The sequence below is a fragment of the Botryllus schlosseri genome, chromosome 3, assembly GCF_051294905.1.
Source record: "Botryllus schlosseri isolate E-star chromosome 3, Bs_hap1, whole genome shotgun sequence".
Classification (NCBI taxonomy): domain Eukaryota; kingdom Metazoa; phylum Chordata; class Ascidiacea; order Stolidobranchia; family Styelidae; genus Botryllus; species Botryllus schlosseri.
In genome coordinates this window covers 27,120,649-27,134,548 of record NC_137238.1, presented here as the reverse complement: position 1 = coordinate 27,134,548, position 13,900 = coordinate 27,120,649, and the positions used below count along the sequence as shown (strand labels likewise).

The 13,900-nt window shown below is 41.2% G+C and overlaps 1 protein-coding gene and 1 long non-coding RNA gene across 2 annotated transcripts in view; both read left to right on the top strand.

Annotated features, from left to right (window-relative positions):
• LOC145436531 (complement C3-like) overlaps positions 1–13,900 on the top strand; it is a 77,219-nt gene that overhangs the window by 54,879 nt on the left and 8,440 nt on the right. Inside the window, exons 30-34 of the mRNA XM_080313894.1 lie at positions 1,765–2,006; positions 2,862–3,052; positions 4,678–4,823; positions 6,242–6,416; positions 7,689–7,840. Of these exons, the coding sequence (XP_080170020.1) occupies positions 1,765–2,006; positions 2,862–3,052; positions 4,678–4,823; positions 6,242–6,416; positions 7,689–7,840 (906 nt within the window). The remainder of the gene's footprint in view (positions 1–1,764; positions 2,007–2,861; positions 3,053–4,677; positions 4,824–6,241; positions 6,417–7,688; positions 7,841–13,900) is intronic.
• Positions 12,671–13,897, top strand: LOC145436268 (uncharacterized). Its single transcript, XR_013914236.1, has 2 exons — positions 12,671–13,173; positions 13,681–13,897. It is a non-coding gene; the product is annotated as an uncharacterized LOC145436268 (long non-coding RNA).

Sequence of the window (13,900 nt, the reverse complement as noted above, 5' to 3'; positions counted from 1 at the left end):
CCCAATTACAATCAAAGTTACAACATGGCATTCTGTGCTGATGGCTGTTTGGAAGAATGCACTTGGTCCATTGCAAAAAGTAATGCAAGGTTATCCGTTCTATTGCTAAGACCTTGATTCTACCTGGATGAGACAACAATTCGGTACTCAAAAGATTTTTAGTCTTCAAACAGTGGTTATTAATTTTTTTTAACTGCGACCCAGATCTGAGCGACCTCGCACATGAAAATAATGCATTTTCATGCTAGCGTGATACATTTTTACGGTCATATATGAAATATAAATGACGCACACAACCAGTTGTACGCAATGCAGTTCTACGAAACATGTGTGATGCACGCGATTTCAAATTAGGGAACAATCGGTATTATTCGGTTCCGACCATTTCGTTTGGAGGTTTGACCAATAAGCGACGATCATTTTGGGCGAAGGTTTTACCGCCACCAAATTTTTCGACACCGCACTTTGCCCAGCTGCATGTTGGTGGAAATTTCATGCCTTCGCTGTCATGGAGAGGATAGGGTTGATGCCGAAATGCCTATGTCTAGTAGTAATAGTCCCGCACCCGCATGTCGCACATTTCTAGATTAAGGCATCCCTACGCTCTCCAACAGCGTTAAGCGATACTAAGAATATACCGTTCTTTTGCAATTGCAATTAGTTAGATAGGTTTAAAATATATGGGGTGCGGCATTTATGGCCCCGCTATTTCCCTCTCTCTACCATTCCCGAGTATTGCTACAGCAAGTTACAGCTTCCCAGAGAAGCTAATATCGGTCTGATCTTATCATAACATCAAACCAATTTGTGTAATTGCCTACGAATACGAATACGAATACAAATTGCCTACGGCACATTCTCATGTTCAAGCCCCATTGTCACAACCACTTTCATGTCTCGTTCATTGGATATAGTACCGAACACAGCGACTTTGGATATGAACAAACTGTCAACAGGGTTTCGCGACAAGCACGAAGAAATTGTTTTGTCGCAATAAATTCCGCAAGTAGCCTATTACACATTGAAAGATCGCTCGGGTGCGGTTGCGACCCAAATTTGTACCCTCCACGACCCATGTTTGTTTCGCGAACCATACCTTAAGAATCCCTGTTTTACACATACAACTTATGAAGTGGCTAGAAATTGCAAAGTTTAGATATCAATTCCATGGTGGTCACTGTCCTGTAAAATTCAATGACTTCTTCGCTTTGGAATCAAAAGCGCATAAGTACAAGATCTACGTATATCTTCATCGTCCAATAACCATATATTAGGCTCGAATTACTAGAAAACTCATAGCGCCAGTATGACTGTGGAGCCGCATCTTATCTGGTATGTCATCGAGCATGTCTATATTGAAGTAAAAATACGAACGGTTACTGAATGACTTCCTACAGGACCATAATCGGGTTGTGGCTTCTCGCCTACCGTCACATGCCACTTCCTTTTTACCAGTTATCCTTTCTATGGTATCCGCTGTTGCTTTTCGTTCAGTGTACGTGCCTCTTATTTAGATGTTCTAGGCCACGGCGGATGTCTGATTCAGAGACTACTTCTATCATCGTACTCCCACTCTTATCCTATTCCTATCTTTTCATTTAATCGCAACCTAGTGGTGATTTCAAATTATGAAATTATAAATTGAACGAACAGGAACATCATACACGAATTTCACGCTGTAGAATTCCACAACTTATGGAACCTGGGGTTTATCCATTCGTAGCCCGATTACTGATAAATAAATTATATTTATATACATCTCAGGGTGCAGTCGGAACCAGACTCACTCTCGCCGCTTACGTTATGATGTCTTTGGTGGAATCTCTCTCTTTGTGCGACCTCGAAACGATGAAGGCAGCGGAACAGGCCGTCATTAGTGCCAGTCAATACTTGGAGAATCACAAAACCGACGAGCAGATGGATCAACCCTACGCCTTGGCGCTTGTTGCTTATGCCATGACTGTGTATGATGTGAACCATGAATACGGCATCGAATTGAGAGATAGGTAAGAGTTATTAAAATAATGAATCTGGGAACAACATCTGCAGTTATCGACTTTCCGAGTGTTAATAATAATCGATGTGGTTTCCTTTTACATACTATCAATCAGTTAATCAAGTACATTTTTATATCATAATGTAGCTGAATTTCTCGAAATAAGCGGTCGAGTCTCAAAAATCCAAGCCTTTGATTTGATATGAACGAGTGCCGAAAATCCATTTCCACGAAGATGGTGGCGAATGTATTAATAACGCGTAACGCTTTCGGCGACACCTTCGGGTATGATCGCAAGTCTCAACATGTATGACACGAAATTAGGAAACAGGTTTTTATTGAACATATAACGTCCAGCCTAACGTCTAGCTAGCAGCTCATCTTGAAGTTATTTCAGAATAGCGGTTATGTATATCACAGGAAAAATGGATTTTGCAAACAAATTTTTCCAAAACCCCAACGAAACATCTCGAAACAGCAATATGTTTACTCTGTTGGCAATTTGGAAATTAAAATGAGTTTGCATAATGGAATATTTCATCTAAGATGGCCATTCTGTTTATGTGGGTCTCAAGTTTCAGCGGTTATGGAGCGAAACTGCCTCGTGATTTCTCTAATTAAAAAAATACAATTTAGGTTTATCAACCACTTTATGAAATTTGGAGGCTTCGCGAACCCCCTGTAAATGTTTCACGGACCCCAGGGGTACGCAGACCCCCGGCCGAGAACCACTACAGTATAGGGAATGCCTATATAGGCTAATTCACAAAACCAGGAGGGATCCGTTACTACCGGGGTCTACGAATATTATGCGCCTTTTCTGATATTCCTGTAGCGGCTATAACAAGATATCTTACTTATACAGATTAAAATCGAAGATGATCCAGTATTCTGACAATGGAAGACTGGCCTTCTTGAAAGGAGCCAATTTGACACAGATTCAGGGCACAGGTACCCATGCCTACTGGTACAAAGTAAAACCTCTTGCTATCGATATTGAAGCTACTGCATATGGATTGTTGGCACTGCTGTTGGAGGCACGAAACACTACTGACCGTAAGTACCGAAAGAGGATTTCGCCACAAACTACTAGGTTCATTTTTCCAGATCGATTCCCAATTCCAAGTGAATCTCAGGCAAGCAGTTGATGCCTACTTGGATTGTTGCCGCAATTATCTCGAATTAGTGATCGAATTCTGGCCATGCTAGCTATAGCATATGTTTGAGGAATATGCTAAACTATATGCTTTATGACACTCTTTTTTTATCCATAATGCAGTGCAATCCATGATGGCGTAGCGTTCAAAATAGTGACTATAATAGGCATTATTATTCCGATTATCAAAACAACGAATTCCAAATAGTGAGCTATTCAGAATGATGGGCTGGGGTTACGGTTAGCGTTAGCTGGAGGCTACAGAATTAAAGTTTAGTTTAGGTCGTGTCACGGTTTTGGTCGCGATTAGCTCACAGAATATAAGGTCATGCTGGGTTAAGGGTGAAGCTCGGGTTACTTTGAGATTTTTCCAAAGACTCGCCACCATGACACGTGCTGTTTTGAGCGCTAGTCGTAGCGGGTATAGCCTAGTCCAGTGGTTCCCAACCTTTTTCGACTCATCGCCCCCTTTTCACGCTCAACGCCGATCATCGCTCCCCAGATTTTGTGAACCGAAAAATCGGTATACAATCTGTAATCATCGGCGGGTTGACTGAAAATAAAATAAAAGTTCAACTTTTCGGCTCGTTGTCGACTTTTACACCTTTACAACCAAATTTCCCTGGGTTGACTAAACAAAAAAGGACATTTCTCCGAATTGACTTCAATATAGCCGTTTTAACGCGTCATCGCTCCCCTATCGCCCCCTTCGCTATTTTCGCCCCCTGTCGCCCCGTTGTCCATTTTCGCTCCCCTATCGCCCCCTTCGTCATTTTCGCCCCCCCCCTAGACCGACAAATCGCCCACGTTGGGAACCACTGGCCTAGTCCATTTCGATTGTTTGGCAGTTCAAACTGCGGATTCTACCCCATACAATCCCATGACTTCTTCATTTCGGACTCAAACAGTCACCCGTAAGTAGGCTATGTTATAGCATAATATGTGCGCCGCGTTGTCCAAATGTCATATATCAGCAAAAGTTTTAAAGAGGATGCAACAATTGTGTCCGTTGTTCACCTTAAAGCAGACATTCAAGCAGGTTCTACTGAATAAAGATTGCCGTTCATTTGGGAGACTATATCACAATTCGACCCACCAATTGCGCCTATCTATGCATGCTACTTTATGTTCATTTCTTGTACGTCTTCTTCTGCTCCCATTCGTCGTGCAGTGTAATGCTTTACGTTTACATCATGAGTGATCTTCGTTCTATTGTTTTCTGTAGCCCGTGATAGATTGAGAAAATGATCAAATTGTTATTTCGACTCCTTTCCATCTTTTAATTCTATCGCAATCCTGTGGTATTTTGATGATAACGATTTTGAAAACTATGATGATAATGAACTTTAATCCCGTCGAGGCATGTTAAACTTACCGTTAGTAATAATAGTTTAGAGAGACGAAACTGATTGTTGCTATCTTTGCGAAAGTGATTAAACTAGAAAGTTTGAGAACCACTGGAAGTCAGCATCGCTATCTGATTTTTGAAATAATTCTGGCCACTTCTTTTCGTTGTATGTTTCAGTCGCCCAGGACATGTTTGACCTCATTAGAAAGCTAGTCTTATGGCTTATCGAACAGAGGGACGAGAACGGCGGTTTCACAACTACGCAAGACACCGTGGTCGGATTGCATGCTCTTTCTGAATACATGATATGGAGTAACACTGCGGTAAGATGGGATTTCAGATGTCATCGGACTGCTGTATTCTAACTACCATTACTGTCATCAGTTTAACATTGTAAAATCTAAAGCATTAATATCTACTCACTTGTATGATTCACCCGTACACTGTTAATTCAAGGCGTGCAGTTAGACACCACATTTCAACATATTTTGTGTGCTCCCCAATTTTATGCGTGGCAATACATAATGCTATGTCTAAGTCTAAACTCTAGACGTTGAGGTGGATATCACATTGTGCATTGATACACACAATATTAGTCAACACAAAAAATACGTTGAAATGTAGTGTCTGACTGCACGCCTTGAATTTAAGGTGTACACTATACATATTGTACATTTCGATATGTAAGCTCGTCTGGTCAAAGGAGTCATTGATGATACTTCAAAATTGATAACAATTATGTCATGGAAACTGCGTGTGCAACTGTGCACTGTCCACTGTGCAGTCATGCCCTGGTCGCGCCAGGCGGGAAATTTTGTCAAGTCCAGACAGTATTTTTCCACGACTCCGACTCCGACTCCAGCTATTATAGTTTTCACGATTCGGGCTCCATCAAGCGAAAATTAGCCAAACTCCGACTCCGACTCCAGAGACTCCGACTCCGACTCCACAGCCCTGGTCATAGGACACCTCGCCTGGCTGTAATGAGGTCAACGATCGCGATAGGGTTACCATACGTCCTGTTTTTTCAGGTTTTTGAAAATGTCCTCCGAGGACGCCTAAATGTCCTCCTTTTTGTCAATTCGTTCACCTTTACAGCTTTTAGAGGAGAGATTCGAGCGAAAATGGGCATAAATGATGCTAAATATGAAATTCGTGGTTCGATCGCAAGTGACGACCCTTTTCTTTGCATTTTTTTGCGGATTTTACTCCAGTATTGTAAGTCTGAAAATTTTGAAAAAGTGTCCTCCTTTCACGTTTTCATAATATGGTACCACTAGTCAACGTTGTTACCAAAGTCAAATGCAGGTCAATGTTATTTCACATAACATTAGAAAAATATATGTCGGACGAGATCTCAAATAATTATGTTCAAAATGTAATTTCGGATGAGTCATATTTAGTAGTGTCTCCGTGTTCAACACAGCATGGTTATATGGTTATCATCCGATTTGAAAGCTTTTAACCGTCGCACTAAACCGTCCAGTATCAATACAACTCTGTACATAAAATGGGGGAGCCTGTTCTGTATTGGTTCTTCACATCAGACTCGACAAAGTTGTAAATGTTGAGGAACTCATTCAGCATCGACATCACTCTAAATATAATTGTGGTTAGTCACGTAACGAAACCACTTTAGTATGCTATGCGAAAACTTGGAACAGTTCGAAAATTGAAATTTGAAACATAATACATCCTAATTTTCAATGTTCAATTGAAAACCTTCTTTAATATTCATTAGGAGCCAGATATAAAAGAAGCTCACATCGATGTTACAATCGATTCACCAAGCGGTACGGAATACTCCAAAAGTCCACTCAGGTTTTATCTGGACAAAACCAATGAAAATGTTACAACTCCTATCGAGGTCCTTCCGAATGCGTTGGCGAAAGGAATATTAAATGTCCAGGCGGAGGGTAAGCAAAAGGATGATTGTATGATTCATTCCAGTTTTGAACATGATGCCTATGACCGTGACCGTACAAGCTGATGCTTATAGAAAACTGAAGTGGAAATAATTTAAAATAATCACAAATCCTAGGGGCTGTTTGCAATCTATCAGCTAGGATTATTGATTCTGCGATTGTATTCTATTTAAGGAGTCAGAGTCCCCATTCTAACTGCTATGCCATATTATCTTTGCTCAAATGATAAGTATGGGCGAAGCAAAATCGAGTACCTGGGTAATTCCATTCCGAGTCAAGAATTAAACTTAGATTAGAGCTTTCGGATATTATTTATTATCACGCCATACAAACAATGGCGATCTTGAAAACTGAAATAGGTACTTTTCATTGCACCACAAATAAAAAATTGATCAGAAACAGTTACGTATGTGTCTACCATAAATATGACAAGTTCAATCACGGTGGCTTTTGAGGATTATGGCTGCTAGTAAAACGTTTTTTACAACCACATTTTATTTAGAGGGCACAGTGGGGTTGTTCAAAAATAATTTTTTTCCGGATTCCAGTGATTCACTGAATAAAATTTCAGCTTACCCTAAAAAACGCTTCACTCCAAATTTGGTTCAATTCCAACAAGTAAGTCGCCGCAGAGCCGATGTAATTTGTTTTTACTTTTTGTAAAATATTTATAAAATATTCAAATTTTTCTATCAACCCCATGCAATTGATGAGTTGTATTCAAAAACGGTGCATAACAAATTTGACTCGATTCCGGCTTGTAGAAGTGAAGTTATTGCAGTTGAAAGTGTTGGATTTGCAAAAATAGCATTGTTGGCGGGTAATCCCAGAATTATTAATGAAAAACTCAAATAACTCCGCTTCTACGGGTAGGCATCGAGTCAAATTTGTCTTGCATCGTTTTTGAAGACTACCCAACAATTTCATAGGGTTGACAGATAAATTTGAAAATTAAAAATCTATATTGGCTCTGCGGCGTCTTATGCTTGTTAGAATTGAACCAAATTTGGTGTTTAGCGATTTTAGGGTAACCTGACAATTTATTTAGTGAATCACTGGAATCTGAAAAATAAAAGTTAATTATGAACAACCCTAGCGCATAGTGCACCTTTAATGGCAAAATATCTTAGGGGGCTTCAGAGCTGTACTGTAATTTTAAAGCGACTCCAGGCTCTGATCGCATAAAAGCCCCTACCCTTTTTACCGCATTGACTTGGTCTTACCGCGAAACGCATGGAACCTGTGATATTTCACGCGCTTTAGGAGAAGGCGAAGGAACAATATCGTACCGATGCGTTTATCGTACGCTGATCGATGAAGAGTCCTGTCATTTTGACCTTGCCGTGTCTGTAACGGAACATCAAGAGCGGCAGTTGTCTAGAAGCGATGAGCCACCGGTCGAAATCAAGATGCAGGTTGGTATTCAGTGTTCTTTTAACTTATGAAGATATACAAAGTGAACCACGGGTTTCGAGGATCATGAAGATTTGCATGATTATACGCTACATAATAACAAATTATTATTATTATTATTAATGCACAACATTTCAGTGACGCTTATCGCCATTAGTGGCCTTTTGCATCACGACATTGATATTGTAAGTGTTCAGTTTCAATGACTTCGTATCTTCGCATCTTCTTTCGCTTGCAAGTGCTTCGATCTTTCATTTTCATTCATCAGTCACAGACTCTCTCACATCCATCCATCCAACGGGTCTCTGGTGCCGACTTCGTACAGCGTGGCTTACTGTGTGTCTGGGCTTTTTTGAAGACACTGTTAGTACAGCGGGATCAGCGATGATGAGCCCAAATAACAAATTAAATATTCATTGTAGGCGCTATCGTGTTGTATTTATCAGTTGGTATTATTTCATTGGGCACTGTTTGGATGGCTCGGGTTATTACTTGTCTCGATTCACAGTCTTTCGAATGAATAACCATAATTCGCCAGCGACTACCTGAATCATCACCCTAAAATGGCTTCACGTGGCTGTCATTGAAATTAATCGCAGTTCGGGGTAGAATTTTTATTTCATTGAAATATAATCCCATATTACCTAGCCTGAGCCTGAGTCTTGAAGCACATCGTCCTATGGCATAGTGCCAGGTTTGACAGAGTTAGCGTGGTCTAGACCAGTGCTTTCCATACAGTGGGTAGCGGCGCAGTGGTGGGTCGCCAAGCTATTTCAGCTGGGTCGCAAAACATGTCTAAATGTTACTGTTTTTTTAAAATTCAATATGTCATGTAGGGATGCCTTTGGTAGTCATGGAATGCTGGCAATATTTCAATTGATATGACAGCGGTGTCATCGCTATAAATGTTAAACGTTTGTAGAACTGACGATCTTGCATGTGACTGTTGGCTGATAATAGGCTTACCTCACATTGACGTATTTCTGAAAAAATTTTGAGTAGGAAAGTTACCCTCATGAAGTAGGGCTTTGGAGCCGGAGCCCCGGAGCCGTATATTTTCAACGGAGCCGGAACTGGAGCTCTAAATGAAATTCTGGTGAAGCCGGAGCGGGTGCTGGAGAAGGTTGTTTGAAAAGTAACTCCGGTTCCGATGAATTTCACAAGATTCCATCTATGCCAATACTTTTGGCTGGGATCACAAAATTTTGCGGTAATCGTTCAAAAAATCAAGAATTGTCGCCTCGTTGACGCCACCTTTTTTAAACTAAGAATGTTTAGATTGTTCAATTGTTCATACATAACGCGCATAAATTGGGTATGCGAGATATGCCGTGTATTACTGTATTCTGGGACGTGATTATTCGTCATCAGCGCAACACTGATGGTCAATAGAGTGGTTCGAAAAATATTGATCACTATGTATTTCAAAAAATGGGACTGGTGCTTATGTGAGCTTAGCGAGTTAACTAATGAGTAATTAGTCAGTGGTTCTCAAAGTGTGGTACGCGTACCACAGTGGTACACGAGCGCTTAATAGATGGTACACTAAATTAAATGGTGCCTTCTTGCTATCCGTTGGTGCTGCTTGAAACAGTCGTATTTCTGAATTGTCACGCAATAAGCGTGTAAGTTTAATTAGTTACTGACACGATGCACTGCACACCCGATTCTCAGTGGCGCTGGTTCTGCATTTAGTCGGTTCTTTTGAAGGAAAACCTTCTATATTCCAGTAAACTTGATCGACACCAGACGAGCGCGGTAACGATCGCATCAATATCGAATTTCAACCCATTAGGTATTCGGTAGAAAGCGAATTTTTACTGATATGGTCGCGACATGCGCTCATGTTGCGCTTTCTTCAGTTACAATTGAACAATCCCACAATTTCAAGATTACAGTCAACTGTATGGCTTGATATAAGCAATTGCAGCACTGGTAATAAAACGTCGCATTCGTGTTTTGATGTGGTAATCAGCAATGCCGTGAGTTGAGTTATCATGCGACTATGGCGTTTTTCGACAGTGGACATATTGGAGTAATTATGAAGTCACAGGACTGTGCTGTGCACACTCACACAAAATAACGGTTCGGCGCGACGGCCCCGGCGCAACGGTAGTTATTTACTACATGACTGAACCATTCGATGGTTTACAGAGCCGGAGCTGGAGCCGGAGCAGCGGTATCACTGATCTCCGAAGCTTGGAGCCGGAGCTAATTCATCATAGAAGAGAGTTCCGGAGTCGGAGCTGGAGCAGTTCAAAACTTGTGCCAGCTCCAAAGCCCTGCCATCAAACCTATACTTGATCTCATAATATGTAATATGCAAGCTCAGCTTTCAAATTATTGTTAACAATTTCATCGCTTCAATATACCATAAGACTGAGATACAATAGGTAGGCGTCGACTTCAGAACTCTTCCAAATCAGATATTCACCTGGCCTAGCCGATGTAATAAGGAATCATGTACACTGAATGAAAAGTAGAAGAAGTTATTACAAAAGGGACAAGCGACAAAAAGACGTAGCATGTGTCTGCTGAAGGCGAGATCGATATGTCAGGTTGTGGTCCGGTGAAGTAGAGGGCTGACTAGTGTTGATTCAGTAGAAATTGTTTGTATTTCGACTTGAATGTGGAAATGTTCGACGACTGTCGGATAGCCGGCGAGATTCTGCTCCACACTGCAGGCCCGGCATATTTGAAAGAGCGAAAGCATGAACGTTTCCAGCGTTTGGTCATATATCATTGTGGGCGGCATTTAAAGTGGGTCGCAAACTGTGGATGTGGGTAGGTTTTCCGAATTGAGTTGGACAGTTGGAGATGACATGATTCGACTAGAGTGTTTTTTCCTCCAGCGCCCCCTTTCAAAAATTATCATGCTCTAGCGCCCCCCACCCCATATTGTGAGTACTGTAATAAAGACAATGGGTAAGAGGGAGGGCCGTAACAGCACTTCATCAGTCCCCCTAGAAAACGATTATCTAGGGCACCCATAGCCTGGTGAACCAAACTTCTTGGGGCTTGGCCGCAAGAACCCCGTCGCGTGATTTCGATAGTCAGCAACGGTGCGTGGCCTGGTCGCCCCAGGCGCCAAATGTTTCTATAATGCATGAATGAATAGGTGGTAATTGCATATATATGTCGTATGAACTTTTTATCCTCTCAGCCCACGTAATCAAATTTACCAGTAGCACTGAGTGAGCTGTTGTCTTGGAAAATGAAGGCAAGGTCATTAATAATTAAACGAATTCGGGCGTGCCGTTACATGTTGTTATTTTGTTACCTCTTGTCCGCTATATTGTCAAAATATATTGAAACGCATAAACGCCTATTACACTAAAGTAGGCATACGGTCCAAAATTGGTATTTCTTCACTGGCAAATAATTTTTTTCTCTGATGGATGTTATTTGTCGGGTTGGGTGCAGATTGCGACGAAATGATAATTCGGCGCGAGCGATTTAAGCACGTATGGACAATTAGACTTATATGCATCGAAGTTTACGGTCAACATAAGGGCGATCTTCTTTGGCTAAGGTTTTCACGCTGACGATCTTTTTGGCACACTTCGCGGGGTCCCATATTGGCCGGAATTTCATATGTCTTCGTGCATCGTGGCGTGGTAATGGCCGATGCCGAAATGCCTATTTATATTTTCTATAATTATGCGTATTTTTTCGTAGGGGAGTTGTCAAAACATGATGTGTAATTTATGTTCATTCACAGAACTAGTTTAGGGCACATTTTGAGCTCACTCCCCCTCGATTGGTGGTTTGGGTTACCGCAGTTTCGGTCCTGGTAAGACGTCAAAGTCCAGTCGGTCTTTTCGGGACATAAGTATTGAAAATAATTCGCGATTTATTCGCGCTCGAGGACCGCTCGACTATAATAAACTATATAATAATTGTATATGATATATTCAGGGTCAAATAGCGGTTGTTAGAACAACAATCGGGTACGGGCTCATATCCTGTGGTTCGAACCATTGCGTGGGAGATAGCGTAGTGGTAACGATAAGCCCCCACCAATCTGACGGATCCGGTTCGATTCCGGTCGGAGGTTTATCTGGGCTCCTCTTCCCCCGCTGTTGCCGTTCTTGCGGCGACAAAAAAGCCCAGAAAAAGACCCGACGAAAGAAAGCACCCACAAGGAATGGAAAAAAATAGTAGAAAGGGCCACGGCTTCAAAAAGATCAACAGCGAAAAGGACAGTAACATCGGGCACTCTAGGCCGAGGTGGATGTTAAAGTAAAGGATCGCTACTGATGCGTGTCGTTCGACATCCTCCCATCTACACTGTAAAAAATCTGGTAGATTTACTGGGAAATCTCTGTAAATTTTACAACGAATTACCGGTCGCAGCCAATAACTGTGCGTAGCTTGTAATTTTACATTTTGATATGTGATATTACCTTAGTTTAGCTGTGAAGTCAAGTTGCCAGAATTTCCTCGCAAAATTACTGACAGTCACTCGTAACTGCAGTTTACAAGGCTATTGGGAAGATTGATTAGCTTCATAATCGCTGCAGCCAATATATACGTGGAAATGAATGTTACTGATATATCATTCTCGTGGTGATTTGACTTGATTCAACCTCGTTCGCGAAACTGGGGTCTGTCGTACGGAAATTGTTGGCCCTAGTACCAATTTCAGTATAGTACATAGTAAGCAGGGTACAAGAAACAACTGACAATCGTAGCTAATGTAGTTACACCATAGCCATTATAATATATCATAAGGCTATATGGCTATACGGCCGTTCTCGCTGGTTACATTCGTTGTTACGGATACGGCTGATAAGTTAGAAAATCAGTTTAGGATGTATAATACTGTTCGGGAAACTAGAAATATCAGCACCGCATGCTCAGTTGACCATTTGCTAATGGCGGACAAGGCGACCTGTAATAGGTTACAATAGGTTACCGTTACGCGTTACTGGTTTTCTGAGATTTGTAGTAAACAGCCAACGCACAACTGTGACATCACAAGGAGCGTCTCGTTTAGTAAGTACAGAAAGTAGTGAACAACACTTGGGATAAATATCAATTTATACGAAATTAGACGGAAAAGAAAGGAACTATATGTACTGATAAATGTTTCTGTATGAAAGAGAAATAACCTAAGTCAAACATTATAACGTGGCCAGCAAATATTATTGGTGGCATGTCAGCGGATGAATACGACTTATTTCGAAATCGTTCGAGTGTCGTATCGTTGATCGTTATCTGACCATTATTGAGATTTGAGCAAAGGGTGATGCGAAGCTTGTTGTGCTTGAAGAAAGTGGACACGATCGTGGAAGATTCCTAGGCACGCTGAATGGGATACGCATCGTAAAAGGTACAGTACTACATAGTACTTGTTACCGTGAATATCTGCGACTGTGCAATGTGCACACCACTTTGATTTCTTGATTGAAATATTTCATTCTCCGCATTCTCTGTTCTATTTTGGGATACTAGTCGACTTATATAGTGACCTGTGACACCACATACTCCGCCGCGGAGGAGTTGAAACTGTTGGCTTGTTTATGTCATTTTCGGGCCATAGCATAGAGATGTTTTCATCCACTGCTGGATTTGTTTGGCACACATGCCACCTCATATCCAGAGTGGAATTGGTGAGGATGAGGAACCTTTTGCTTCAATACATTGATAAAGTAAGTCATGAATCTCTGCTATATCATGTACAAGGCGGAGCCTTCATCACACAATGTACCAGTACCGGTACTTCAAAACATGTTACCGTATATTTTTGTTTGCCTATTTGTCTTGGTAGTCTTTATAATGTCATGTCTAGGTTAGGAACTTTGCTTTATATAGCGACTTACTCATGAATTCTTTTTAGTGGAACTGCAAGATACTAGTTACACAGAAGGAATGAGGAAGATAAAAAGAAACAATTGGAAGTTTCGCCGGTGGTGGAATTAATTCACCTTTTCTTGCGACCGCTCGTGTTACTGCATGTCTCCTAAAGAAGAATTAGACCTCCAGCAGCAATTCTTTTCCATCGATTACCACTTCATCGTGATATCAAGAATGAATATACAGTTTGTTCCAATGTCGTT